Source organism: Colossoma macropomum, unplaced genomic scaffold, assembly GCF_904425465.1.
Source record: "Colossoma macropomum unplaced genomic scaffold, Colossoma_macropomum, whole genome shotgun sequence".
Classification (NCBI taxonomy): Eukaryota; Metazoa; Chordata; class Actinopteri; order Characiformes; family Serrasalmidae; genus Colossoma; species Colossoma macropomum.
Genome location: NW_023494792.1, coordinates 30,345,231 through 30,371,621, shown reverse-complemented (window position 1 = coordinate 30,371,621; position 26,391 = coordinate 30,345,231). Strand labels below are relative to the sequence as shown.

General features: G+C 39.7%; 1 protein-coding gene across 6 annotated transcripts in view; it reads right to left on the bottom strand.

Moving 5' to 3' along the window:
- The window catches only part of map7d1b (MAP7 domain containing 1b), a 79,701-nt gene that overhangs the window by 39,396 nt on the left and 13,914 nt on the right, over positions 1-26,391 (bottom strand). For 4 of the 6 annotated variants that reach the window (XM_036576833.1, XM_036576836.1, XM_036576835.1 and 1 more), the window contains exon 2: positions 2,934-3,131. In XM_036576833.1, the coding sequence (XP_036432726.1) occupies positions 2,934-3,131 (198 nt within the window). Of the gene's footprint in view, positions 1-2,933; positions 3,132-26,391 lie in introns of those variants that run through there. The other 2 variants (XM_036576838.1, XM_036576839.1) reach the window with 1 other exon arrangement.

Sequence of the window (26,391 nt, the reverse complement as noted above, 5' to 3'; positions counted from 1 at the left end):
TTGTAAAAACAGGGATTTATGCTAGACTCTGTGACGCTCTCTCCTCTGGGGAGAGACCTCTAAGCCTCAAACTGAAAGCCACATTAATGGTTCGAAAACATATTTGAAACCACTGACAAAATCTGATAAAAGCAGCATAAATAGTTCGTAGCGTCTGGTTCAAATAACACACAACCATGTTTTTTCAGCTTGTTCTCGCTACAACATGCACATATCTCCACTGTGAGGTGGACCTTTCTGTGCTTGCTGCTTAATCAGCAGGCCACGTGGCTCTTTTTATTGAACGGCGGCATGTTGAGCATTACGAGCCTTCCTTTTCATTTTCCAACCAGTGACCTGTCTCCTCCTTTACAATGTCTCGGACAGTGTGCGATGGCGGTGTCAGCACTGCAACTATAAAAAGCAGGATAAATTCACCCTTTGCTGTGTGTAGGGCTGCTTTTTGTAATTCATCACTCAAATTCGTCTTTCGAAATCTCACATAAAACTACAAACTGTTATGATGTAGATATAACAGGATATTGCACATTAATAAGGCTAGTTTTATTTTTTAAACAACAACAAAGAAACTAATTCAGCACTGCTCGAATTGCACATAAAGATGAACACATCTTCATTCATTTCTTCATTTATGCACTTATTTGCTGTGATTGCAAAGAGTTTAGGGGCCTCCAAAGATGCTTTCAGGACAATGATTCATCCCTCATTGAAAAGAACTGCAGGTAAATTTGAGACTTTGTGACTGACTGAATCATTGGTTTCCTAATGAGTCATTACTGAACCGAGTCATCAAGACGTTGGAGATTTATGGCCCCATTACTGAATATATACTCACTCTGATTTCTGTTCTCGGGTCCGTTGCGTTATGCAGTGTGTGCAATATTTACCCAGCAAATCTAAAGTGGGAACAACAGCAGCGGGGCTCAAACGGCCTGTTGCTATGGCAACCGACCTTCCTATCACTGCAGAAGAGAACTTGGCTGATCCTGGCGCACTTGAGACTGTCAGGGCTGTTCGAGAACACTTGTCTGCACACACATACGGATACACACAAACTGCTGAGTCCGTTCCCCCTCGATGACCACGGCAATCTGCCTTCACGCTCTCAACAAATGATGACTTGGCATCCTGCCACAACCATCTGCTCCATTAGGAGCAAAACATTCACGGAAGAAGCTGTGGTGGCATGTTGCTGCGTGCGCTGTACCATCTTTTGTTTGGAGAAACTCTTAAGGCAGCAATATACTTCAAATAATGAAAAAACTAAACGAAAACAAACTAACAGACAGTGGTGTAAATATATATAATATGCTTGTAAATATATACTTAAATATACTTAATTTAATGATTTTTTCCTTTAAAAAGTCTGCATAATTAAATGGTTGAGATGTAAACTAAGTGTGGTTTGATGTGAAATGCTCTGTTCTAGAAAAATCAAAATACTTCACAGTGGTGGTGACAGGAACCAGTTTTGCGTGAAAAGAGCGCAGATATGACCATATTTAAAGATATAAAAAATCTGATTCATCAAACTTTCATACGATGTGGAAACAAGCAGAAAAATAAGCACAAATGATGAATCAGCTTCAGTGCGTGAAATCAAGCGCCAGCCTACCAGCTCCTCATTTACATGCACACCCTAATTCATGCAGATGTTTCGGTAGGGAGTCAATAAAGTGACAGCATTCAGTGGCTTGTGAGCCAATGGCTGTGCATGTGGGCGGAGTTTGATGTCGAGCAGTAAGTGCATAGATCCCCATACTGATCAAACTTTATAGTGTTAAAATATACTGACTAAACAGTGAAATAAACAAAACATCTAGTTTTTTAAGGCGGTAGAATGATGGAATTGTACAGCGTGAAAATAACATATGTAAACACTGTATAAGATGCTCATGCACTAGCAGTGTTTTGTGTTGTTTATTTTTGATCTACATCAGCCTTTTAGCAAACTAAAGAAGCAAACTTCAGACATCAAACATGTGCTGGCTGGTCTGTATCTGGGTAAGGGGGGGGGGCTTTGATTTAAAAACTTGACAAATGATGCTCCAGTAGTCCATTTACTCTCCAACTGCTCCACAGTGTTGTGCATGAAAAAGAGCATGAACTAAAGATCATGTGTGGGTGCCTCAGTACCGCAATATGAGATACCATTGCCAGAAGCACACTGGGAGGGTGGGGGAGGGTGGTAAGGCTATTAAATTATTATCAAAAAGAATAGTTATATATTTGCATTAGCCTTTACAACCTTGGCTCACATGCCACAAAACATAAAAAACACAAAAATACCAACAGAAAAATGAAAATGACTAAAATGTGCCTGGCAAAAAAAAGCTAAAGGATGTGGGAATGGAAAAGAAATTTACTTCTGGCAGCAGCTGATTTCGCTGTGCATTGAGTTGATCTGGGTGATCTAGGTGAACTTGAACTTCGACAAGGCTAATGTAAGTAATGTAGCTAACAAGCAATGAAAACAAATACCCCCACCAATTATCAGTGTGCTGACTGCATGCCTAAACCATCTCACGGTTGCCTCAATCTGCATTGAGTTGTTAAGTAATCTCAAACAGATTAGTTTATGTGGTTTCTGACACTGTCTGACAGACTGTTATCTATAAACATGAACAAAAGAATGGAACATAATTAAAAACTAAAAAGTGCCAGCAGCCGTCTCAATTTGACAGATAACAGTATGCCCTACATCGTCCGGAAACAAATAAATAAGCTCTATTTGAGATTACTAAACAACTCAAGACAGTCCGATGAACTATTGAGGAACTACTTCTTTAACACTGGAGAACTGTAGTGTTTACTGGTCTTTTCCAGCAACACCAAACAGCATATTTTCATCAGATACTGCTAACACTGGCTTATTATGCGGCTCTCAAACAACACTGGGCTTCTTTCTAGATGATTCTGGGTCACTGCAGTACCTTTTTTGGCCTGAGGGGTGCTGGCTGCAGGCGTGCTGGGTGTGGTGTCGTGTTTTCCGGGTGTTTCTATTTTGGAGGGAGGGTCAGTGATCAGAGAGGAATCAGTGATAGTGGTGTCATCAGCTTTTAGGAACTCCGAGTCTGGCCCATTCTGCTTCTCCAACCGGGAAGTGGACTCTATAGGAGAGCTGCTGAGGGCTGAAGTAGAAAGAAAAGAGAGAAAGACAGGAAGTGAGTCATTAGTCCCATGACAGAAAAGAATAAACTAAATAAATATAAATCATCAGATACATAATATGTCTTCATTAAACTGGGCCTTTATAAATGATCATTTATTCAAGCAACAGAAGATGAAAGGGTTCTTGTTCTGTGAAACAGCTTTACTGCTCCAAAGCTGTGATTTGGTCAGAGTAGATCATCTCAACCATGATGTTACTCTCCCTCTCATGTTCTTTACATCAGTCTTGGCGACCGAAGAGAAAAGTAAAGCAAAGAAGCCCAACATTATTTCAAATACAATTTCAATTTTGTCGGCTTCTTCTGGGGGAAAAAAAAACAAACAAAAGAAAAAACTAAGACATGAAGAAGAACCACGGAAAGGAACCAAGGCTACGTTCACATTACCAGGTTGAAGTAAGCCACTTTCATATGTGGTCCTAGATTGGATACGTATCTGATTTGTGTCCATGCGACCTTAACGTGACGCTCAGATCGGAATTCATGTGCTTTTTTTCCACTGTGTGTGCGCCATCATTCAGCGTTACCATGGCAACAGCGCCGAACATAAGTTAAAGCCTGTAAACGGTGGAAAAGCAGCACATCTCACCTTTTTTACCTTCGTCTCGCTCTAATAATGAAGCTGAGAGCTGATCAGAGTTAATTATCTTCACAGCGAAGCTCGTTCTGCTCGTTAATTTGTTTGCTGATGATGTACGTGACGCATGCTCTTCATTCACGTGACCTTACTGAGTAGGATGTGCGCATGAGGGTCATGTCAGGATGCTGGTTCGTTACATTAATGATTTTAATCACTTACCTAAACGAATGTGAACCATCATTTCAGAGAGATCGGATTTGAGCAAAAATAATATTTGAGCAATGTGATGTGAACGTAGCCCAAGACTCCGAAGGAGGAACTCTCTAGGAGAATAGGCCTTTTTAGCTTCAGTTAGCCAGTTTAGCATGCTTCTTCCAAATCCAGCCTGCTGACTGGCTGTCTAAATTACATTCCATATGCAAGTTATTAACGTAAGCACTTTTTAAATTCTTCACTACAGCATCCAATTAGAAACACCCTAGCAACCACATTGGATACCAAGGCAACCACTAAGCAAAACCCCAGCAACAACCTAGCAAAACCCCAGCAACAACCTAGCAACCACCTTACAACCACCTAGCAATGGCACAACAACCAGCTGGAATACCTTAGCAGATGCATAGCAGCACCAAAGCAACATCCTGGAATACCATAGCAATCACCTAGTGACACACTAGCAAAGACCTGGAACACCATTTCAACCCCCTAGCAACTGCCTGAGGTGCCACAGCAACCACCTACCAACTCCAGCAACCACCTGCAGGACTACTGTGACCACTTAGCAACACCCTTGCAACCATATGGAAAACCAACAGCTGTTTCAACAACTAGACAATGAAAAAAGCTCCTCCAACTCCTTTAACTTATTTAAACACAAACCCAATGAAGTTAAAACAGCCTTTAAAAAACGCTTATATGATAAATACTGCTTTTTTAACTTCTCAATGTTATTGTTTTTGCTTTGTCAATCCAACTAAACATTCACAAACTTGCCCCTTCTAACAATCTGTAATATATGACTTTAAATACATGAAACACTGATCAACATAACATAAACACATTATGAAACACTGATCTATCAGGTCTCATCAGTCTATTTAGTCCTATTAAGAGGACTATAAAAGGTAAAAAGTGATCCCCGATCTGTATTCATTCTCTGAGAACGTTGATAAATATGGGCCAATGTCTGATTATGCTACTGATATTAGCACAACACTGCTACCTCCTCTCCACTTGTAGTGATGCACTGCAGCTTCTGAAGCTCATTAATGTGGCACTCCAATCCAGTTAGCGCATCATTAGCATTCCTGTTCACACCCTGCTCACACACACCAGCTAAACTGCTCACAGACACACACACACACGTCAGATAATGTGCTAGCATCAAAGGATGCTAGTAGAGCACCCTGCCTCCCAGGGGCTTCACTTCCAACACCTCACATATTCAACAGGGCCTGTGAGTGAAAGTGAGCGCAGAAACAGAAAGGCTTGCGTCAGCCGGAGGCTGAAACCTTTCTGATTTCTATTTTTCCCCCTCCCCATCACGTCCTGTCCTCCGACGACCCGCTCCGAGGGGACTGGAGCTCAGCTTTAAAGCAGTAGGCAGAGTGAATCGGGTATGTGATTAGCCAACCATGCAGCTGTGACAACTGACTGATGAATGCCATGGCTGTTTCATGGCTTTCTCCACTCCCTTCCTTGTGAATGCTGGCAATGCATCTCAGAGCAACAAATAAAACCACACTGCAACCAATATTGTGTAAACACCTCAGGCCATCAGAGAAAACTGTATGTAAACCGATTTATCTGTATTTATTCCAACAGGGATGTGGGAAGGTGTTTCAATTTGGGGTTGCTGAAATTTTAGGCACCATATAAGTGACATGAACAACAGTATCAGGCAAAATGATTTGGCTTTCATACATTTTTTTAATGTTTTTTAATATTATTTACATCAAACAGAGCGTGCTGTAATTAGGCAAGAGGTGACAACATATAACTGACACATTAGACTGCTGACCGCACATCCTCACTCTGCCCTCTCATTCTAGACAAACGTTATGCAAATAAAATTGGTGGCGACCAGACTGTTGATATGCAGATTATGTCAAACCTACAGTCATGTGGTGAGCTTTAACACTAAAACACACTGAATGGGACATATAACACTTGATTAAAACGTCATTATGTTATATTAATTTTTTGAATTTAAAAACAATGTAGTCAATATAACAATAGGCCACTTTGGGGATCAGAACTGGCCTGTAACCCTGCATACACCTTTCCCTCTTTGCACATCAACCTGACTGTGTTTTGGCAAATCGCCCCCAAAGCAACCTGTCAAGGAAAGCAATCCAACTCACTGGAAAGATGGAATTAACTTCAACAGTAAAAAAGTAAAAAAAAGAACTTTAGCAACTCGTGTGTGAACGCCTCATGTAGCTGACCAGCTCACCAACCAATCAGGAGTCAGTATAAATAATGCCCAACAAAAAGTACTCAGTAACAGTAATACAAACCAATTAACACTCGGTAGCAGAAACGCCAACCGATGAGCCCTCAGCAGCAGTAATGCCAACCAATCAGCACTTAGTAGCAGTAATACCAACCAACCGATTCTCAGTAGCAGTAATGCCAACCAATCAACTCTCAGTAATAGTAATGCCAACCAATCAACTCTCAGTATCAGTAATGCCAACCAATTAGCACTCAGTAGCAGTAATACCAACCAATCAACTCTCAGTAGCAGTAATACCAACCAATCAACTCTCAGTAGCAGTAATGCCAACCAATTAGCACTCAGTAGCAGTAATACCAACCAACCGACTCTCAGTAGCATTAATGCCAACCAATCAGCGCTCAGTAGCAGTAACGCCAACCAATCAGCACTCAGTAGCAGTGATGCCAACCAATCAGCGCTCAGTAGCAGTGATGCCAACCAATCAGCGCTCAGTAGCAGTAATGCCAACCAATCAGCACACAGTAGTAGTGATGCCAACCAATCAGCGCTCATTAGCAGTAAAGCCAACCAATCAGCACTCAGTAGCAGTGATGCCAGCCAATCCCACATAATGTAGGCCTGGGGTTTACCAGGCTCAGATAAACTTGCATCAACAGGCCAAATTTGATCTAGCCCAAATGAGCCTGTGCTTTAGTGTGAGGCTGTTAGCATGCTAAGCTAATGCAGTAGAAAGCTACCTACTGCTAGAACAACTCTACACTGTACAACGTACACAGTTCATTAGACAGATGTGGAGTATACATTTGACATCATCATAATGTTAAACATCATTTATTCATCTATTCAAAAGTCCAAACATTTCAAACATTAAGTTAGCCACATTAGCGCAGGCATGTTCTGGAGCTGTAGTTTCCTGTCACCATGTCATATTTGGCATATTTTAGTAAACTGGGCCATGATAGCTTCTAGCTCATTCACGGTGTACAAAACTAAGCTGCTAAGTAGCGTCCCACAAATCCCTTTTCATGGATGCACTGACAGAGTCTGTGTTGTCAATGGAAAATATGAACTGTGCACTATGATAACACATCTGACACAGATATCAAACTACATAATCATGATAAGCCATCCAAGAAGAGCTAACCATATGAAAACCACAGATATGAGTGCAGGGGTCTTGACATACAGCCCACCTCTAAAACACCATATTAAAGTAAGTGGATATTTACTGTAATGGTCACTATGGTGTGGTCACAATAACAGAACATTAGATATCAGCCTCTAAGTGTATCTGTTTCATACATTTTTCCAAGGTCTCTGGCCAGCAGCGGTTTTACACTGAATGGGGTCTGTGTGTATAAAGGGTTTCCAATTACTGAGTATTACAGTAAGTTGAGATATTTATTGCAGTAGTCAATGTGCAGTGGTGTAAAACAGCATCTCCACTGGTTTTATGGGAGCAGCGGAGTTTTTCAGTGGAGCGGATAAACCTCTGGAAATTAAAGGGTTAGCGGTTAGAATGCCTCAGCATGTCCTTGAGATAGCTGCTTCATTTCAGGGCTTTTCGGTGGAATATTCTGCTGAGGAAGCACATTTTCTTGAGGGTGAGTCACAAACTAAAGTGTGCTTTTATTTATTTATTTGTTCAGTTATTTATTTCATATAAAAGGAGGAAGCAGGGGCAGAACGTCCAAAGCAAAAGTCTTCATATTTAACCCACAAGTCAAACGGCACCCAAACCTCCAGTTAAAGCCTCTTGACCTCAACCTCAAAGAGGTCATCAGGAGGGCGGCGTGCGCCCAAACATCCTGTTTTTCCTCAGGAACGGGCCCTTGTTCTCACGTGTTAAAGGCTTTCAGCTGTCTCTTTGGTAGCGCAGCTGTTGTCTGCTCAGCACAGACCTCACGGCGTCTCCGAGAAGAAAAAAGACAAACCTCTGACTGACTCCTCCCAGACACAGTAACACTACAGCGGGGCAGGATGGCACAGCGCACAGCCTTCTGATTTACAGTGAGAGTGACTTCACCCCTTAAACTCTAGTGGTCTGTATGTGGGTCCACACCTCAGTTCCTCACTCTCATATCTACAGGACTTACAATCATTCATAGTACTTACTGAATGATCTATTATAGATACAGAATGATTTATAGAAGATACTGAATAATTAGTAGCGGTAACTGAATAATCCATATAAACTACTATAAACTTATATCTGCTATATATTATTATTAATTCATAACACATATTGAATAAATCAAAGTTACTAAATACATTGTAGTTACTTAATGATTTTTACAAGGTACTGAATAATTTATAGTGGTTATTGAATAATTCATAGTAGTTACTGAATAACCAATTTTGGATACTGAATGATTTACAGTAGATACTGAATAATTTGTTGTAGTAACTGAATAATTGATATGAATTACTATGAACTTGTATTTACTATGGATAATGAATAATTCAGAATACATACTGAATAATTTCTAGTAGTTACTGAATAAGTCATAGTTACTAAATTCATTGTAGTTACTGAATAATTCATAGCACATACTGAACAATTTACAGTATTTACTGAGTAATTTAAAGTAGCAATGAATAATTCACAATAGTTACTAAATAGCTTTTAGTAAATACTTGAATAATTCAAAGCAGACAGTGAATAGTTCACAGCAGTATAAATTACAGCAGTGTTTTCAGTGTAAGAATCAAATCTAAGGGACAAAAAGTTGGAAAGGAAGAAAATATCCCTGAAAAGAAATCTATCCTCTGCATTTCTCTCTTGTTTTACAGCGAAATGGGACATGAAGCATAAATTCAACTGATCAGTATCAACCCAAACTCAGGAATTTAACAGAAAGGGAGACACACAGAGAGATATTTAAAGAGACAAACGGCGAGGGAGAGAGAGAAGGAGAGACAGAAGTGGGCCTGGGGTGGAGAGAGATGATGGGTGGGGTAGATGGGTTTAAGATTGGTTAAAAAAAGCAAGAGAGAAGTGAAAAGAGAGGTAAAGTTATAGGAAAAATAGCATAAATAAGCAGGAAAATAATAAAGTATTAGTAATAAAGTGGTGCCAAAGTGGACGGAGGTGGGCAGTGGGGGCCAGCCGATTTAAAAAGAAAAAATAGAAGGAAAAAAAGAAAGAGAGAGAAGTGGGCCTGTCTCCAGCGTCCTCCCGCAGTGTCTTTATAGCTTTAGCAGCAGGCTAACGTGAGTGAGCCCAGGCGGAGACGGGAGAGCTAAACTGCCACTGCAGAGCTCCATCTGCCTCAGTCTCAGAGAGCACAGTGAGTCACTCTGTCTCTGACTACAGTCACGCTAATCAGACACACCGACACGCTCCAAACTCGGGAATGTAATTAATTAGCACTCTAACGAAGGGAGTCCAGCTCTGATGGTAAATCAGACGCAGTTACTGGGATGAGATAATAGGCTGTCACAGTGTAAAGTCAAAGGCCTTTTTCCTCTGTAGAGCCAAATGGATCTCAGTGCTGGAGCAAAATCTTGAGACCAGACACGGTTTCCATTTCTATCTGCTGTGCTGCTAAATCAGAACCAGGGAATACTGAAGAAAGCTGAACACTAAAGAGTGGCTCAGCAACGGCTAACAGGCTAAACGCTACAGAACGTGTTCCAGACTCCAGCTGTCGCTCCAACACCAGTCACTCGACTTCACTTGGTCAGATTTGAGTCGTTTTCATCTAAATGCGCATCAGTGTAGCTTCTGTTAGTCAGGAATGAACTCGTTCTATGGTGAGAATAGCAGATTTCATGCTAGCTAAGCTAAAACTAACCAGCTTTTCTCTCCTCCTCTCGTCTTTTAACACTCAGCAGCTGTTGCGAGATTTATGTTGTCACTTATTTAACGACTTTGTGAGCAAACTGAACTTATTCGGTTGTTTTTTGGTTTTGGCAACATGCAGTGGCACAATACAGACATAAACATAGAACCAGTCGTGAATAGCTACGTCGTTACATCATTCCACGTGTCCATGTGGAAATGCCACTAGTTTCCCATGAACACTTTCTAAAGAGGCTGCATTAGAATTCCACCAATTTAATTTTTTTTTTTTTTTGCATAATTCAATCGTTGAGATGTAAACAAAGCCATTCAGAGTGGTTTGGTGTGAAATGCTTCATTGTACAGAAACTTACAGATTTCTCTACAGTGGTGATGATAGAAACCAGGGCTCACAATGTCTACAACACAAATATAGCCATTCTATTTACTATCGAAAACCACCGGTGAACCTATGCAACGTTGATGATGGTTAAGTTTTATTTGGGTGTTATGTTAACGTGCAACACCCTGCATGTACATATAAAACATAAATGTATTTTAAAAATACATTTTGGGCCAAAACTTTATCTCAAAACTATCGCAAAACAATGTATCAGACATCAGGCAGTGTTTTCACAACTATTTCACATAATAACTTTCTGTGAGGGAGCTTTTAGAGATAGACGTCTGGTTCCTATCACCACCACTGTAAATCTGTAAGTTTCTCTAGAACAGAGCATTTCAGATCAAACCACTCTGAATGACTTTATTTATGTTTTTTGTTTATATTTGTTGATATTTAATCATGCAGAAATTTCAAAAAATCTGTGGAATTCCCCTTGAAAAGCCCCTAATTACCAAAATATAGTAAAACATATAACAAGTTTTAGAATGAACCCTTCAATTTTAACTGTACATTTTTTTTAACCTTAACAACGAGCTGACTCGAGAGATCTCTGAGGTTATGCTGAGGTAAGTCTGTGGGGGAATTCTAATGCAGTCATCCAGTAGGCTGGGGTTTATGGGCTGTGGTGACAGAGTTCGATCTTATAGAAAAACCAAATCAAAGATCTAAACGGACAAACAGATGCCGTTATGGCTAGACTGCATAGCAACAGGACTGTCTTTATGACCAAACTGCATAGCAACAGAGAGAGAGAGAGACAGCGAGAGAGAGAGACACAGAGAGAGAGACAGAGAATGTGTGTCAAAGTTCGTTATTGCAGTCAGCTTGCATGAGGGGTTTTTGGGAGAGGATATAAAGGAAAGAAGTCTCGGGCTGCACAACATGCTATTTGTGAACCAGTGGTGAATCGTGACTTTTTGAGGTTGGCCTTCAGTTCGGGCCGTAAACGCCAAAACTCTGCCAAAAATCAATAAAGTCACCAGTGCTAGCACCCCTATTTGATTCTAGTAGTACGTTAGCACTAAGCTAACAGCAATTCACACAAACGTTTTCTGGCAGTTCTAGATTAAACACAGACAAATATGTTTGGTTTGAAGCTTAACAGACATCAACATATCGCTGTTGTCAGAAGAAAACCTCGTATCTCCAAAATGGTAACGTTACCGGAAAAGGAAAAAACCTACTTTATTTTTAATGTAAGTCAATGGAACCAGACTTTTTTCCAAGTCATTTTAGATCATTTCTTTTAGTACATTCATCATGAAATTTACAGATACTGTAAAGGGCAACAGGCATTTTCAAATTAAGCCAAAAACTGAAAAATGACAAAAATGGAGATATAATGTTTTCTTCCGACAGCGGTGATGTATTTCACCTTGTAGTTTTACGGTGACTCAGTAAAGAGTCCTGACATTGAACTGCTGCTGTTTTCTGTTCCTAACAACAAACCTGGTTAGACTACGGCTTGTACAGTCAGTGACATATCTAGAACTTCCAGAAGAACTAAGTGACATTTTTTCTCTCAAAATCGGCCCCACCACTGTAAATCAAAGCATGATTCCAGCACCACAGTTCCTAAGTAGGTTGGTGGGTAATCTGACAAGTTAGGCCTTCTGTTCAGCTCCTAAGGTCCTAACCAATGCGAGAGCTCACTTGGCTCTATCTACCTAGAAACCTAAATGGGGGATTTTCTATTGGGCGTTCAACAATTAACATTTTTGTTCCAACCAAAGTTTAAACACAAATTAAAAGTATCACAACAATACCTGCAGAGTTTACATACAACAAGCATGATGATTATATTAAATAAAGAATGGGAGTTTAGGTTGTGGAGATGACCAAGGCAAAAATATCACCAGAAGCGCTACGTCAGTTTTAATGTAAATCTTAGAAATTACTATATTTGTATCATGGATTTTTTTCAGTGGCAACTGTGACTTTTAGAGCTAGGCCTTCAATTTGGGCCATAAATGTCAAAACAGTCAAAATATAAGGAAAAAAATTCACCTCAACAATACTGCTAACATCTGCTACCATCTTTATAGGATTCTATTAGTTTGTTAGCACTAAGCTAATGGCGATTCGCATGAAAATGTTCTGTTCAATTGAAAATCAAAGTCTGATTGGTTGATTTCTCAGTCACTTCGTAATTATGCTGATAGTTAATCTAATGCATTAGACCTTCTCTGAATAGGAGAGCTCGCGTTGCTTTTTCTACCTAGATACCAGAAAGAAAAACAACTCCTGATTGGCCGGTTTTCTGCTCCATGTTTCAAGGATTTAACCCTTTTGTTTCCATTAAAAACTTAACAATTAAACATCAATAGTACTGTAATACTTCCACAGTTTCAGAACAAACATGATTCTATTGAAAAAATGAACTAAATATAAAAATTACAGATGTATTTTCAGTTCCCAAAAATCATTAGGCCTTCCCTTCCCTTGAGGGTTCCCCACTGCTTTATGTATCCTGATTACGTAACACCGTGACACATATTTACAGCCCTGATCACAATACCAGTCTTTTGGCCATCTATAAAAAACAGAGCGGGAGAAAGACGGCAGTGGGGTGGACCAGCAGACAAAACAGTCTCTGAAACATGTTGAGGCGGATCATCTGAGATCAGTCAAAAACCATCACTGTTCCAGACAAACATCAGAGCTGTCACAAGCTGCCAACACCAAGACCTCTCACATGACGATGATGCATCGCCAGCGAAGGAGTTCAGGCCTAAATTCACTCTGAGCGAAACAGTCTTGTGCCACGTGTTTGTCATAACAGTCAGGAACAGCAAGAACCAGCCATGTTGAAGCAGCAGCTGGTCTGAGTTTCTACCTCGTAAAATATATATGGTTTTATTAGCATGGCTATTATTTTAGCTTGTATTTTTATGTATTTTCTTTCCTGTATTTGTTGCATTTGTTCCAATATGAGTTCCATGGAAGAGACATTTTACACAGTATTCCACTGCACAGCTAACTCAAAGTTGATCAGCCAAAAGGTGTTTGGTTTACAAATTTTGCTCGTTTAGTTTAGAGCTGGAGCTTTGAGGCGTTACTAATAAACACTAGAAGTCAATAGTCACCCAAATCTTTTCTGTTAATGCATCTTCAAAACTTCTCTTAAACCACTCTAAACACACCTAGGTCTTCATGAAGGTCTCGCATTCTTGTTGACTGATGTTGGTTTAGGACCCAGCATGCTTTTCTGTTAAAAACTGAACAAAACTCGAACTCGCTGTGCATCTGAACGCTGTGGGTAGCCTTTTAAGACATTGGGGTCTGTACTCACAAACCATCCCGGGAGTCCGAGTGCTGATCTAGTTTTGGTGACAACGACAGTCATAAACACAGGTGAACCTGATCCAAGATCAGTCCTGCTTTGTGAATAGCAGCCGTGGTGCTGTCTGAAATCTGTCTGCAGCAGTGCAGTTTTGGCATTTTTTGTAGTTCACGGTAACCACACTGTGCTGTAAACCACATGAGTTAGTTGGCGAGGCCTTAATGAAGACCTGGATGTGGTTTGAGCAGAGTGAGAGAAGTTTTGAGGGGGTATTTACAAAAAAAGGTTTGTGTGACCACTGAATTCTAGTGTCTGTTAGCAAATATTAGCCATGCCACTCCAGATCTAAAGTAAAGAAGAAAAATTTGGACACCAAAAACTTGTAAACTTCATGCCTGAATAATTACTAACGTGCCTCAAACCGTGTTGAGTTGTTCAGTAATCTCTAATAGACTTGCTTATGTGATTTCTGACACTGTATGACACAGTGACATCAATAAAAACAGACAAAAAGAACCTAGCATAGCTGTAAACAGTAGTAGCAGCCACCCTGAAGCCTGAATTTGTCTGTGTTTATTGAAAACTGTGTCATCCCTGCTGAAAAAGGACCAAAGGAAACCTCAAGGATTAAAATCAAATGGTTTTGCTTTCTTACAGGATTTGGTTTCCAACAGAGGCCACTAGTTTCCTGTAGAACACCATTAGACCCCATTAGCAAACCATCAAAACAAACAAATTAGAATCAGCCATTGTTCGTATGTTAAAGCATTAGAAAATGCTTAACGGCTTCTATGGGTTTTTTCAACAGGGATACAGTGTCAAATAAGCAAGTCTATTACAGATTACAGAACAACTCGACACAGTTTGAGGCGAACAATGACTCAGGTATGCAGATAGCACCATGCTCATTTCTAATAAGCTCCTGTTACTCGTTAGCTACATTAGCCTCGCAGCTCCAGAGCAAAACTAAAGAAGCAAACTACAGGCACCAAACATGTCTTGGCCGAGTGAGCAGTTGGGGTTAGAGAGACATTTGATATCTGCCTGATCTATAACTTGGAATAAAAGATCTGATCTGGCAGACAAGATCAGTGGCTGCATCTGTTTGGGCAACACAGCGATCCTGCAGCCGTGAGCACAGCATGCACACACTTGTGCACCAGTCAAGTGTTCACAGGACAGTTCACATCAACACACACATACACAGACCTGTCAGGCCTTCGTATGCGAGCTCAGGTTTCAGCCCATGCAGATATCTACCCAGGGTAAAAATAACTGCAGCTACCCTGCAGAGATCTTCCACCACCCTTAAAAGGCACTGAGACTCAGCAGAAGCACCTCCAGGAATGCCTGCTGTTCATACAGTGAGCCACATTGGGACACAGACACAAGACAACAAAAGACAGCGGAAAAGAGGGCACGAAATGACTTATACACTGCAATAAACCTAAAGCACTTAAGGCAGCTCATCACATGTAAAACTGCAGTAACCATGTGTGTGATGTGCCAGATCACAAACTTTGCTTTATAAGGTTTAATTTCCCCACTTAAAACTAAACCAAAGCTCTTGTGATTTGCAAACTGCAGTTAATATATATAAACAATTAAGCCCTAAATTTAAAATACATCACATTTAAGTACCTCAAAGATGAACCATGCCAAAGAGCAAAGTGACTCTTTGTGGCTCTGAAACCAGTGCAAAGTTATCAAACCAGTAAATTCAAGATATAATTAAAGCTTAGCATGTTTTATCTGAGGTGCTTTAATCAAAATAAAACATTTAAAAATTGGAACAGTATAAATATTAACATTTATGTGCACATTTTGAAATCGGTTAGACAGACTTAGTACCGCGGTATCGGCAGACGCATGAGAATCAGGTAATGATATCAGTATCAGAAGGGAAAAAGTGGTATCAGTGCATCTGTAGTCAATATCTCTAATATTTCTCATTAAAAGGCTTTTAAGAATACTATAAGATTATTCAAGCTGGCATTGCGCTTATAACAAGCATAATTATCTGCCAATGGAATGTGACCATTTTGCTAGATAAACCCATTCAAAAGAAGTGAAATGTTTGTGACACTGTGGGTCTGTTTTCCTCTCTGGGTCAGTTCACAGCGCTGGCACTCCAGTGTTGGAGTGCTGGAGGATCTGGGTCAACCACACCTCAGGTATGCTGGGTATGTGCTGGTGCGGATGGCAACACAGCACAGAACAACAAAGCTCAACACAACACAACACAGCCTGCCAACTTTCCCCAGGACAACAGGCCTCAAAGGATAAGTCCAGTGGAAAATCTAATTTAAGCTGAGCTCTTCAGTGATCTCAAATATGTGAGATAATGTGGTTTCTGGCACTGTGTGATGAACAGTTATCTTTAAGAATCTGAGTTTATCTTAAAAAAGCACATCGCAAAGCAAAAAACAGTAGTTTTTAGCAAATATCTGAACAATTTTCATGCTTTTTTGATTTTCTAAGTGTAAATAAGTCAAGACATCCTATGGCATTTTCCTGCAAATTATACTGTACAATTTATTTGCTGAGTTTCACATAATGGATAAAAATACAAGATAACATATAAAATGTGCCATAATAAATGACCTTTTTAAAGAAGCAAACACATGAATAGGAATACACTGCACTCTTTAGTGGCCTTTTATCATTACTCCGATGAAACAAACCAATAATAAGCACTTCCACAGCAAATTACATTGTATTCTGAATGTGTGTGCAAAGAAACTATTACAGCGCATCCAACAATAAAGACAGCATGGAGCTTGTTTTACACAGTGATAGGAAACACAGTACCACACAAAAAGCTGCAGTTCCACATGCTGATCTGTTTTACTATGACCAACACAGACATGCACGCTCACCAGCTACTCTGGAGGCAGATTTTAATGAGTCAACAAGGACAAATACAAAGACTCTGAATGTACCATGGATGATACATCAGGTATCAAAAATCTGCTATTTTTCATGTACATATCTGCCAATGGGGATACATAAATATTTAGAAAATCTAGAAACAACATCTTAATCTACCTGGATTAGTATTTTAGAGAAACGTGACATTTATTTGTAAAAAACAAATGCAGAAAAATGAATATAATGCAGACATTTTAGTGCAGTAGCTCCTAAACATTCTGCTCTTCTGCACTACAATAAACACGCCATCAAATATTGCTTTGAAATACCAGTCAAATCTAAACATCTTTCTCTCTTTGCTGGTGTGTGAGACAGAGAAAGAGAGAAAGAATAAGGAACACAGAGAGAGACAGTGAAAAAGAAAGTAAGACGGACTGTGAAGGGTACAAAAACTCTTTCAAATCCACTGAGTTCTCTCTGTGTCCTTTTTAAGGTGTTAATTAGGAGCCCTCCATTAAACACGTGTATCTTACAGGCACAGTTTCCAGGCAAGAGGCACAAACCACAGGCCGCACATCTCTACCACACTGTAAACAAAGACAGGCCCAAAGAGAAACAGCTATTAAAGCAAAGGCTGATTAAGGCTGGTTAGCTGTCTTGCTTCCTAGCTGTTGATACTTAGCACCTACCTTGTTTGGTGTGGACCAATCATACTTTTTCTTCACTCCACCTGCGCTCTGGCGCACATTAAACAACCGAACGGTGGTGCGGCAAAAATTGCAGGTCTCGGGCTGCTTCCAAGTAAACCCTGTTTCAGCTCAGAGCTGATGGGAACACATTCTGATGATGGACCACACCAAACTGTCCACATAATCTGCCCATTTTAACGCCTGACTCCTGAAAAACACTCATATCGTTCCTACAGAACGAGCTGCTGCTAATAACGGCAGGTGACCTGCTGAGTTAAACTCAAACTGGTAGAAGTTGATATCAAAGAAGGTTTATTATTATTGCTTTGTTGGTGATACAGACAGACATTAAGTGTCTCTGTTTTCATTTTTTCTAGAGTAACACCCGAACTAGATGTGAAAACAGATTTAGTAGCTCCAAACAGAAACAGCTTGAGCGCAAATAAACAAACATTACTCACTGCTGCCCCCTATGGGTTTTACTACACCAGTCACAAGTCAGAACTCTCATTACTTAGAGAAGATTGCACCCAATTAACATCCTGTTTGCTGCAGCATAAACATACGATTATGAAAGCTTAACAACTATGGGAAAATGAACTGCAGCTTAAATAACTGTCAACAGCTAATTATACAACAACTGTGACAGGACTGTTTGAGACACACTGCTCAATTAACCCCCTTAAATCCAATGTTTATCACATAGTAAGGCTTATTATTCAGCTACAGGGACTTCAATGCAAACTGGTTGAGCTATTCTGTCACGCCACCCTCCGGGTCATTAGGACAACGGTCTAATCCTATGGACTCCAACTCCCAGAATCCACCTGGAGATTATGTGACATCGTCCACACCAATGAACTGTTTCAAAGCTCAGCTTCATCTGAATACTAATCCACCACAAGTTGTTTTCATGAACCAGTCTTTGTGAGGTACTGCCACTGTTTTTTAGAGTGTACCAAGCTTTTTCTCCGTTATTGCCTGCCGTGTATCTTGACCCTTTTGTCTGTGTTTTCGACTACGTTTTTGACCTGTGCTTTTTCCTTCTCTATTCTCTGGATGTCCCTTAGGTTTCACTATTTTGTTTCTCTGGCTTTGACCATAGCATATCTTCAGACTACAATTTTGAAGCACACTCCACAGCCTCGTGTAATTTTGTCCACAAGCGCCTGACTATTTGTGTAATGTTACATATTTTTAGGTTATGGAAGTGTGTAATAAAACAAAGTGCAGATTCTAAACTTTCTCTTAATGCCACATCTGGGATTGCGAGTGGAAGAGGAGATACTAAAAGAATGTCATTTTCTGACATCAAAAAGCAACGACGTTAAAAGATCAATCATGTAATTAATGTAAATGTATAGCAAAGCAACAGCAGTAACTCAAGATTTCTAAGGGTCAAAAAAGCCTTTGATATCCAAACAATAACAACCCCACACCTGGTTCCACCTTAAAGAGAGAACACCTACCTCCCTACACCATCAAACCCTCACACGTTTCTCAACAGTAAAGCCCTCTATTAAGAGCTGTTCAAAATTAAAGGCCTGCTTAATATCTTCCACACAACAGTGTTACGAAAATATAAAACATAAAACAATAAACTTGTAAGCACAAGCCCTTATTATGTGACCAGACATGAGAGGAGCATCTTGTGATTGAGCTCAGATTGGGTTATATCACAGCACACAGAGATGCAGGCTAACCAGCCTAATGAGGCCAGAATGCCTCAAGTCCAGTTCTTCTCCAGAGAGCAGCAAAGACCTCCAGCATGTAACACAAAACACCCCGTCTTACTGGAACCAGAGCTGCGTGGCTAATATGTTACTATAAAAAGCTGAGGGATAAAAAAGTATAATATATAAAAGTATATATTGGAAAAAAAAAGACATTTACACATTTACATGTACACCAAATGTAGTCGATCAGCCAAGACATGCTTGGTAGTTATATGAAGTTGCTAAAAAATGGAAAATGTCAGCAGCAGCTCTGTAGCAGCGCACTGAAATAGTCCCTATAAAACTGCTACAAGTTAAAATATATGCTAATATGTCTGCCATAAGCTTCAAGTAAAACATGGAATATATATTAGAAGCTTCACGTGTTTGTGTTTAATCTAGAGCTGCCAAAAAAATGTTCATGCGAATTGCCGTTAGCTTAGCGCTAACAAACTACTGGAATCCCATAGACGCTAGCAGAAGTTAGCGTTATCGGAGAGGTGGGTTTTTCCCTCATGTTTTGACTGAGTTTTGATATTTATGGCCCAAATTGAAAGGCTAGCTTTACTAGTCAGGGTTCACCACTGCATAAGAGTAAATCATACAGTGTCAGAAACCACATAAGAAAATGCTTTCAGGCATTACTTAACAATTCAACGTGGTTTGAAGGCGGTATGTTAGCCATGCATGTACACGATGCTAAGTGGTGCTAATAAGCTTTAATTACTTGTTAGCTACATTTCTGTAGCAAAACTAAAGACAGAACTAAACAATTTCAGGCACCAAACATCCTGGCTGATCACTTGGGGTAAAGGGGGAAACTGTGCAGATTTTTTTACCAAGCTATTCCTTGGGCTTCATTCTCGGCTGGCTGTAATCAGTAGCCCGTGTCTCTGTAGGTCAGACCGTTTTGGCCTGCACTAAAACAGCAGCGAGGGAGCTGGAAGGAAGCCCGAGATAAATGTGTATCTCCTCCAGGAGAACATAAGCAGTCTGCTCTCGCTGCCCTACATCCAATACGCTTCATAAACTGGGTTACCCATATCCGCAGTGTTCACTCAGCCAAACACACACACATATACACCGTCAACAGGAATCATACACACAGATGTGCACATATGCAGGCTCTCTCACAGAGCGAGCGCGGTCCTCACAGACCGTACACACTGCTTTAATATTTCAGCACCCTTCCCTGCTCTCTCTGCTCTCCTCCACTGCACGGAGGCTGAAATTAAAAAGCTGGATTTCTAAAAGAAGCCTAACCATTTAAAGCAGCAGCCTTTAACCACTGAAGAGAGCTTAATACGGCTGTCACACATTTATAACTGGTCCTTGAATCTGGCCTGCAATTTTTGTTTTTCCTACATCTGACTAGTAAAGAAATATATTATTTTTCACATACAAAAATATTTAAATGCGTGATCATGTGAAAAATGATCACATGAAAAATGTGATCACGTGATAATGCTTTTTCACGTGATCACATTTTCATGTGATCATTTTTCACATGATCACGCATTTAAATATTTTTGTATGTAAAAAATAATGTATTTTAAGACGTGTGATTACAGGAAAAATGTGAGATCATGCAAAAATGTATATACATGAAAAACATTATCACATGGAAAAAACACGAGATCAGGTGAAAAACATGTTTATCACATGTAATAAAACGTGCCCACATGTAGAAAAAACATACCATCACATATGAAAAAATATGTGCTGTTTCAGGGCATGATGTTGTGACGTATTATTGACGTGTTTACTTGTAATCGTATGCGAATTTAAGTCACTTTAAAGGTGAACTATGTTTGACTTCTCTGTTTTGCTTGACCCACCAGACACTGCTTAGCGCTTGTTACCCAACTTAAGCTCTATAAAACCAGCTCAGACTGATGAAAACGATAATAAAAGCGAAAACAGAGCGCTGCATGTAAGAGGAAGCATTTAAATGACAACCTAACACAGCATGAACGCTGCACACTGAGCGAACGCGACAATAATCTAGCTATAACTAACCTAGCTCTTATCCTAATTTGGGCTGATAGTTAAATCTGCCTTCGTGGGTTCATTCATGACATCGGTAGATACAGTGTGTCAGAAATAAGAAATGAATGAAAAAATAAAAACAAATCTACACAGAATTAACCACTCAAAATAACTTCACTCGCATTCAGAAAGAACACTAACGCTACCACAGTCCCATAATTCTGCTGCTAAATTCAATTTAGTTTCAAGTGCCTTTATTTCCAGGGCAAAATCCATGTAAAATTAAAAAGGCTAAATGGACAAATATCAGATTTTTGGCCAGCAGGTGACAATCACTCAAACTGCCTTTATAGCTGATTAACAGACACACCTGCAAAAGGATTTTGTCAAAATAAGAGACCCTAAAACGTAATCATAACATGTAAGAGATGCCTTGGTGTGAACTGAACTCTGAATACTGGAATACACCCCTGACTCTCCATCATATTCCTGATATAGGTCACCTGAACACACCAATAAGCCTCCATTCTGCGTAAATGTGATTTCACTTGATTTATTTGAACACTTTAATATTTATTACACACAAAAGAAGTGCAGTGTTGACTTGAAGCTAAGAGAGTAAACAATTTGATTAAACTAAATTAATTACCTAACATGACATCGTTAAAGATGCTTCTGCACTGCATAGTACGAATTGACTCGAATCGACTCTACTCGCTTTTGGTACCAGCTACTTCGTTTTCCACTGCAGATATAATGCCCCCTCAATGCAGCTGGTCATCATAGTGATGCCCAATGAAACTGTCGAGACGTGAAGGAGACTAATTTTGTTAGGAAGAGGCTGAAATCAGCCAGACCAAAGACTGCTATAAAAAAACATGAGAGCCTGGGAAAAAGTACATCAGAGTTCAGACGATGAGACGCTTTGCCAACCTGGAAGCTAATGTTAGCATATGTGTTTAGCGATTCTCTCTGACCAATCAGCAGTCTTTCCTTTTTTTACATCACCTTTTAGTATTGGCTCAGCTCGCTTGGAACCTCGATTGAGGTGGTACCAGATTTTCCTAGTTGAAAACCAAAAAAGGAGAGTAGAGTCGAGTCGAGCCGGTACCATGCAGTGGAAAAGCGGCTTAAAAGGTTAACAGCATGTCATTGGTGTGGAGACTGCTGGGAACAGTTACAAGCCACACTACATGTCCAAAAATAATCAGACGGCCCATTTTAACTGATTGAATTCAGATAGTTTAAGGTCATCCACCGCTGACACACTCACAGCTTGTATAATCCTCATAGAAAAGCATTGGACAATAGAATGGAACAGCTACACATGAGCCTAAGGTGACCACGCCCAATGCCAAGCCTCAGCTAGAGGGGTATAAAGCCCTCAGCACTGGGCTGTGGAGCAGTGGAACTGTGTACTCTGGAGTGATGGAGCTCCATCAAATACATTTGGGCTGAGTTGGGGAGGCCAGTACTGCAGTAAAGGGGGGACAAACTTCTTTTTTAATAACTTTGATTTAAGACGAAATGCTGGACGACCTTTAAAATATGCTACCCTACCCTAGCTCCAATGTAAACTACCAGTACATTCTTTACAGAAAGTAACTAATCCTAAACTTGCTAATTATTCTGAATATTCTTTCCTGAGTAATTCCTCAACAACAGCACTCAATAATGGACACTGCTAACAGATACAATAAGCAGTGAAAAGTGTGACAATGGCCATTAGTCTAATATCCCACCATTACTAATTGGCTTCCTGCTGAGGCCTGTTTCTATTTATCCACACTAAATTTCCCAGAACTAATCCATTGCAGTTTGCATCTTAAATCATCTAGAAGCCTCAGCGGTTGTTCGGGGAGGTCAACAAAGGACGCTGTGCAGTCCGCCGCTATGCTGCGTTAAGACTGACAGAGGCATGGTGTGTTTTGACTGCACTTGCCAGTATTTAGTCTAGACTACAGCAGAGAAGCTGATCTGAGATCAGAGAGCAGGAGATAAGCAGCATTAAAAGGCTTATACGGTCCATCAAGAGGAAAGAGCGTCACAGTTCAGGGTTTAATGGCAGCGTGTGATCAGCCTGTTGTCCAGCACGTATTTTTGAGGGTGTGGTGCTGTAAAGCTGCTGTTGTTAGAAAAGCTCAGTAATTAGCTCTGAAGCTGAGAGACAAACTGAAAGTGTGAGCATGTGTTTATTTTTGTACATTCTCAGGAAAAACGCTTAGTTTTGGTTACTGAGGTTATGTGTCATTATTCATTATTATATGTAGATACAGACCGGCACTGTCGGAACTATATATACATGTGTATATATACATATATATATATATATATATATATATATATATATATATATATATATATAAATAAATCGTAGTCCATCTGTTTCTCCACATACTTTGTTAACCCCCTTTCACCCTGTTTTTCAATGGTCAGGACCCCCACAGGACCACCACAGAGCAGCTATTATTTGGGTATTTGGGTGGTGGATCATTCTCAGCACTGCAGTAACACTGACGTGGTGGTGGTGTGTTAGTGTGTGTTGTGCTGGTACGAGTGGATCAGACACAGAAGTGCTGCTGGAGTTTTTAAACACCTCAGTGTGGTCCTGTAGGGATTACGAGCATTGAAGAGCAGGGTAAAAGGGGGCTAACAAATTAGCCCCTTTTCACCTTTCTGTGTGTGCCCCTTCTGAGTGTCTGTGTGTGTGTGTGTGTGTGTGTATATATATATATATATATATATATACATATATATACATATATATATATATATATATACACACACACATATATATATATATATATACACACATATATATTATAAACACATGGGGCAGGCTATAATTACAAATATGGAACATATTATTTATATACAGGTACTTGGGAACGTAAGTTCATAAGGGATATTATTGCTACTATATATATGTCTATATATCTCTATCTATATATTTATCTATCTATGTATCTCCAGAATGATACCTTTACAGGAGAGTAGAACCAGAAGTTTTACCAAGTCATTTTGGGCCGTTTCTTTTGGCTCATTTATCAAGAAATTTACAAAGAGAAATTTGAGAAAAGAGAAACAGCTATTTTTTTCAAATGATGTAAAAAACTGAAAAATGAAGAAAAATGGAGATTTTCAACAGTAGCGATATATTTATGTGTGTGGGTGTGCGCGTGAATATAATTTTATTCCTACATTTCATTGGTAATTTAGAAGCTTGGATTTTTTTATAACGTAAGACATTATTACATGTTATTTTGGTCATATCGCCCAGCCCCTTCCAGTGTCCTATAACCAATCAGATACTAGCACTCTGAGATGCAGCACTAGTGCAAGACAGGATTAAGCCATTTGTTCTGGGAGGAGCAGTTTTGGGGAGGTCAAAGATGGCAGAGCAAATTCCTGATGAGGCCAGTTCAACTTTCACACCCCAGCCATCCCAGACTGGTGGAAGGGTTAGATTCACTGCACGGGGAGCTGTATGTTATAACACTGGGGGAAAAGGGGAATAACTGCATAAAACATACTTTTAAACCCAATATTAGTCATAATTCCCACTCCCTATTACACAGTAGCTACCAGGAAGGGTGAGAGAAGCTGTGCTTTTACAAAGTGACCTGGGCTAAGTTTGCCGAAAGCACCATAGAACAAATCTGATCCTTAATAACTCTGACTATTTATCAACTCACCACGATTAGAGGCAAGTATGTGATGATTTAAGCATGCATGCTAACTGCTGATGAGCTTCATACCTTGATAGCTACATCAGCCTCGCAATATTTCTCGCTACTGTGGTAAATTATGACACAATATGTCACAATATGCTTTTCTGATCATATCGTGGATATCATCAGTGCCTACTAACGAAACACTTCCCCACTGCATGTTTGACTAGAAAGATGGTACAATTAGGTCTGGTTTATTGGATTTAGTGCAGCGCCGTATGTGAAAAGTTGAATACAAATCAAGTGTGGCATTTTCATCGATGTGGCTGTACCATTGTGCGCTCCAACAAGATTTCAGAAAAAAATTATATTGTGATATATCGTGATTTTTGCCACTTTTGAGCTATTTTAAAACTACTTAGAACTACTTCAAAAAAGTTCCACTGGGTTCATTTTTGGAAGGAGTGCAGCACAATTGCAGCCGATCGTATGACACTGGAGCTGCTTCCTAGAGCCAGGGCCAGGCTGTGACCTTGATCTCTCTGCCAAAGGACAGATGAGACAGGAAATAACAGCCGCAAGACACAAGACTCAACCAGGACGAGCATTTAATCAGACAGCAGCACATCCGGAAAACACAGTGCACCTCCAGAAGGGTCCACTGAGGACAGGCTGTGCAAGTGTACCCAGCTAATCGAATGGACCTGAACTCTGATGAAGTGGTGGATTCAGAAACTGGAGAAAAACAGCTTAATGAGCACTGAGTGTTCGGTGTTCGAGGCAAAAGATTGCATTATTGCTGTCCCATTCCAGACAAAACTTACAGAGGACATGTTTTAGCTGATTTTCTAAGTGAAAATCAGTGAACACATCCTCTACAGAAACATATTTCTGCACATTTTTATATACAGTTACTGTTCACTATTTGGTGAATTTAACATACATGTTTATGCAAAGTAATGTAACGTATACGTATATATAACATCTAACGTAAAAGCTATGGCACAGCAAATAAATAGACATGCGGCAATATATATATATTTATATATATATATATGTGTGTGTGTGTATAATTTATATGCAATACATATTCTGCACAATTTAAGCATAGCAACTGCCCTTAACATTGTGTGAAAAATTCATGATGAATGGACCAATAGAAATCCTCCAAAAATTGGCTTGAAATAAAATCTCTTTACATTATCTTACATTAAATGTTAAGAATGTTTTTGCTCTCACCTGTAAAGTTATTATTTTGTTTTTCTTTAGACAGTGATGATATATGTAATTTCATGTATCTACCCATTCTTCTTCTTATTATTATTATTACTGTTGTTGTTATTTCAGTTAACGCTCAGCTAACGTCCATGTTTATCATCCTGATTACTCGATTAATCGTCAGAACAATCAGTAGGTCACGACTATAACTGACAGTCAGAGCTCTACACAGAACAGGGCTAAGCAGAAACCAGCCTGCCAACTAAAAATGTACAAGATGCTGACAAGAGCTGCAGTCACAGATGGCCTGAGACAGCATGTGCCACCTCCTTAAATTAAGATACATTTAAAGGGCCTGTATATTAGATTTTTCTTGTAATTTATTTTTCCTCCCTGAGTTCGTTTGGACGTTGTGTTGTTTTTGTACTGAACACATTATTATGTGACTATTTTCCATCCTCTGTTTGTCCTTTAGAATTAAACAGACCATTTTTGTTACTGTGCCTTTAAGACTGATTAGACTCTGTTCTGATTGGCTTTCATGTTTTGCACAT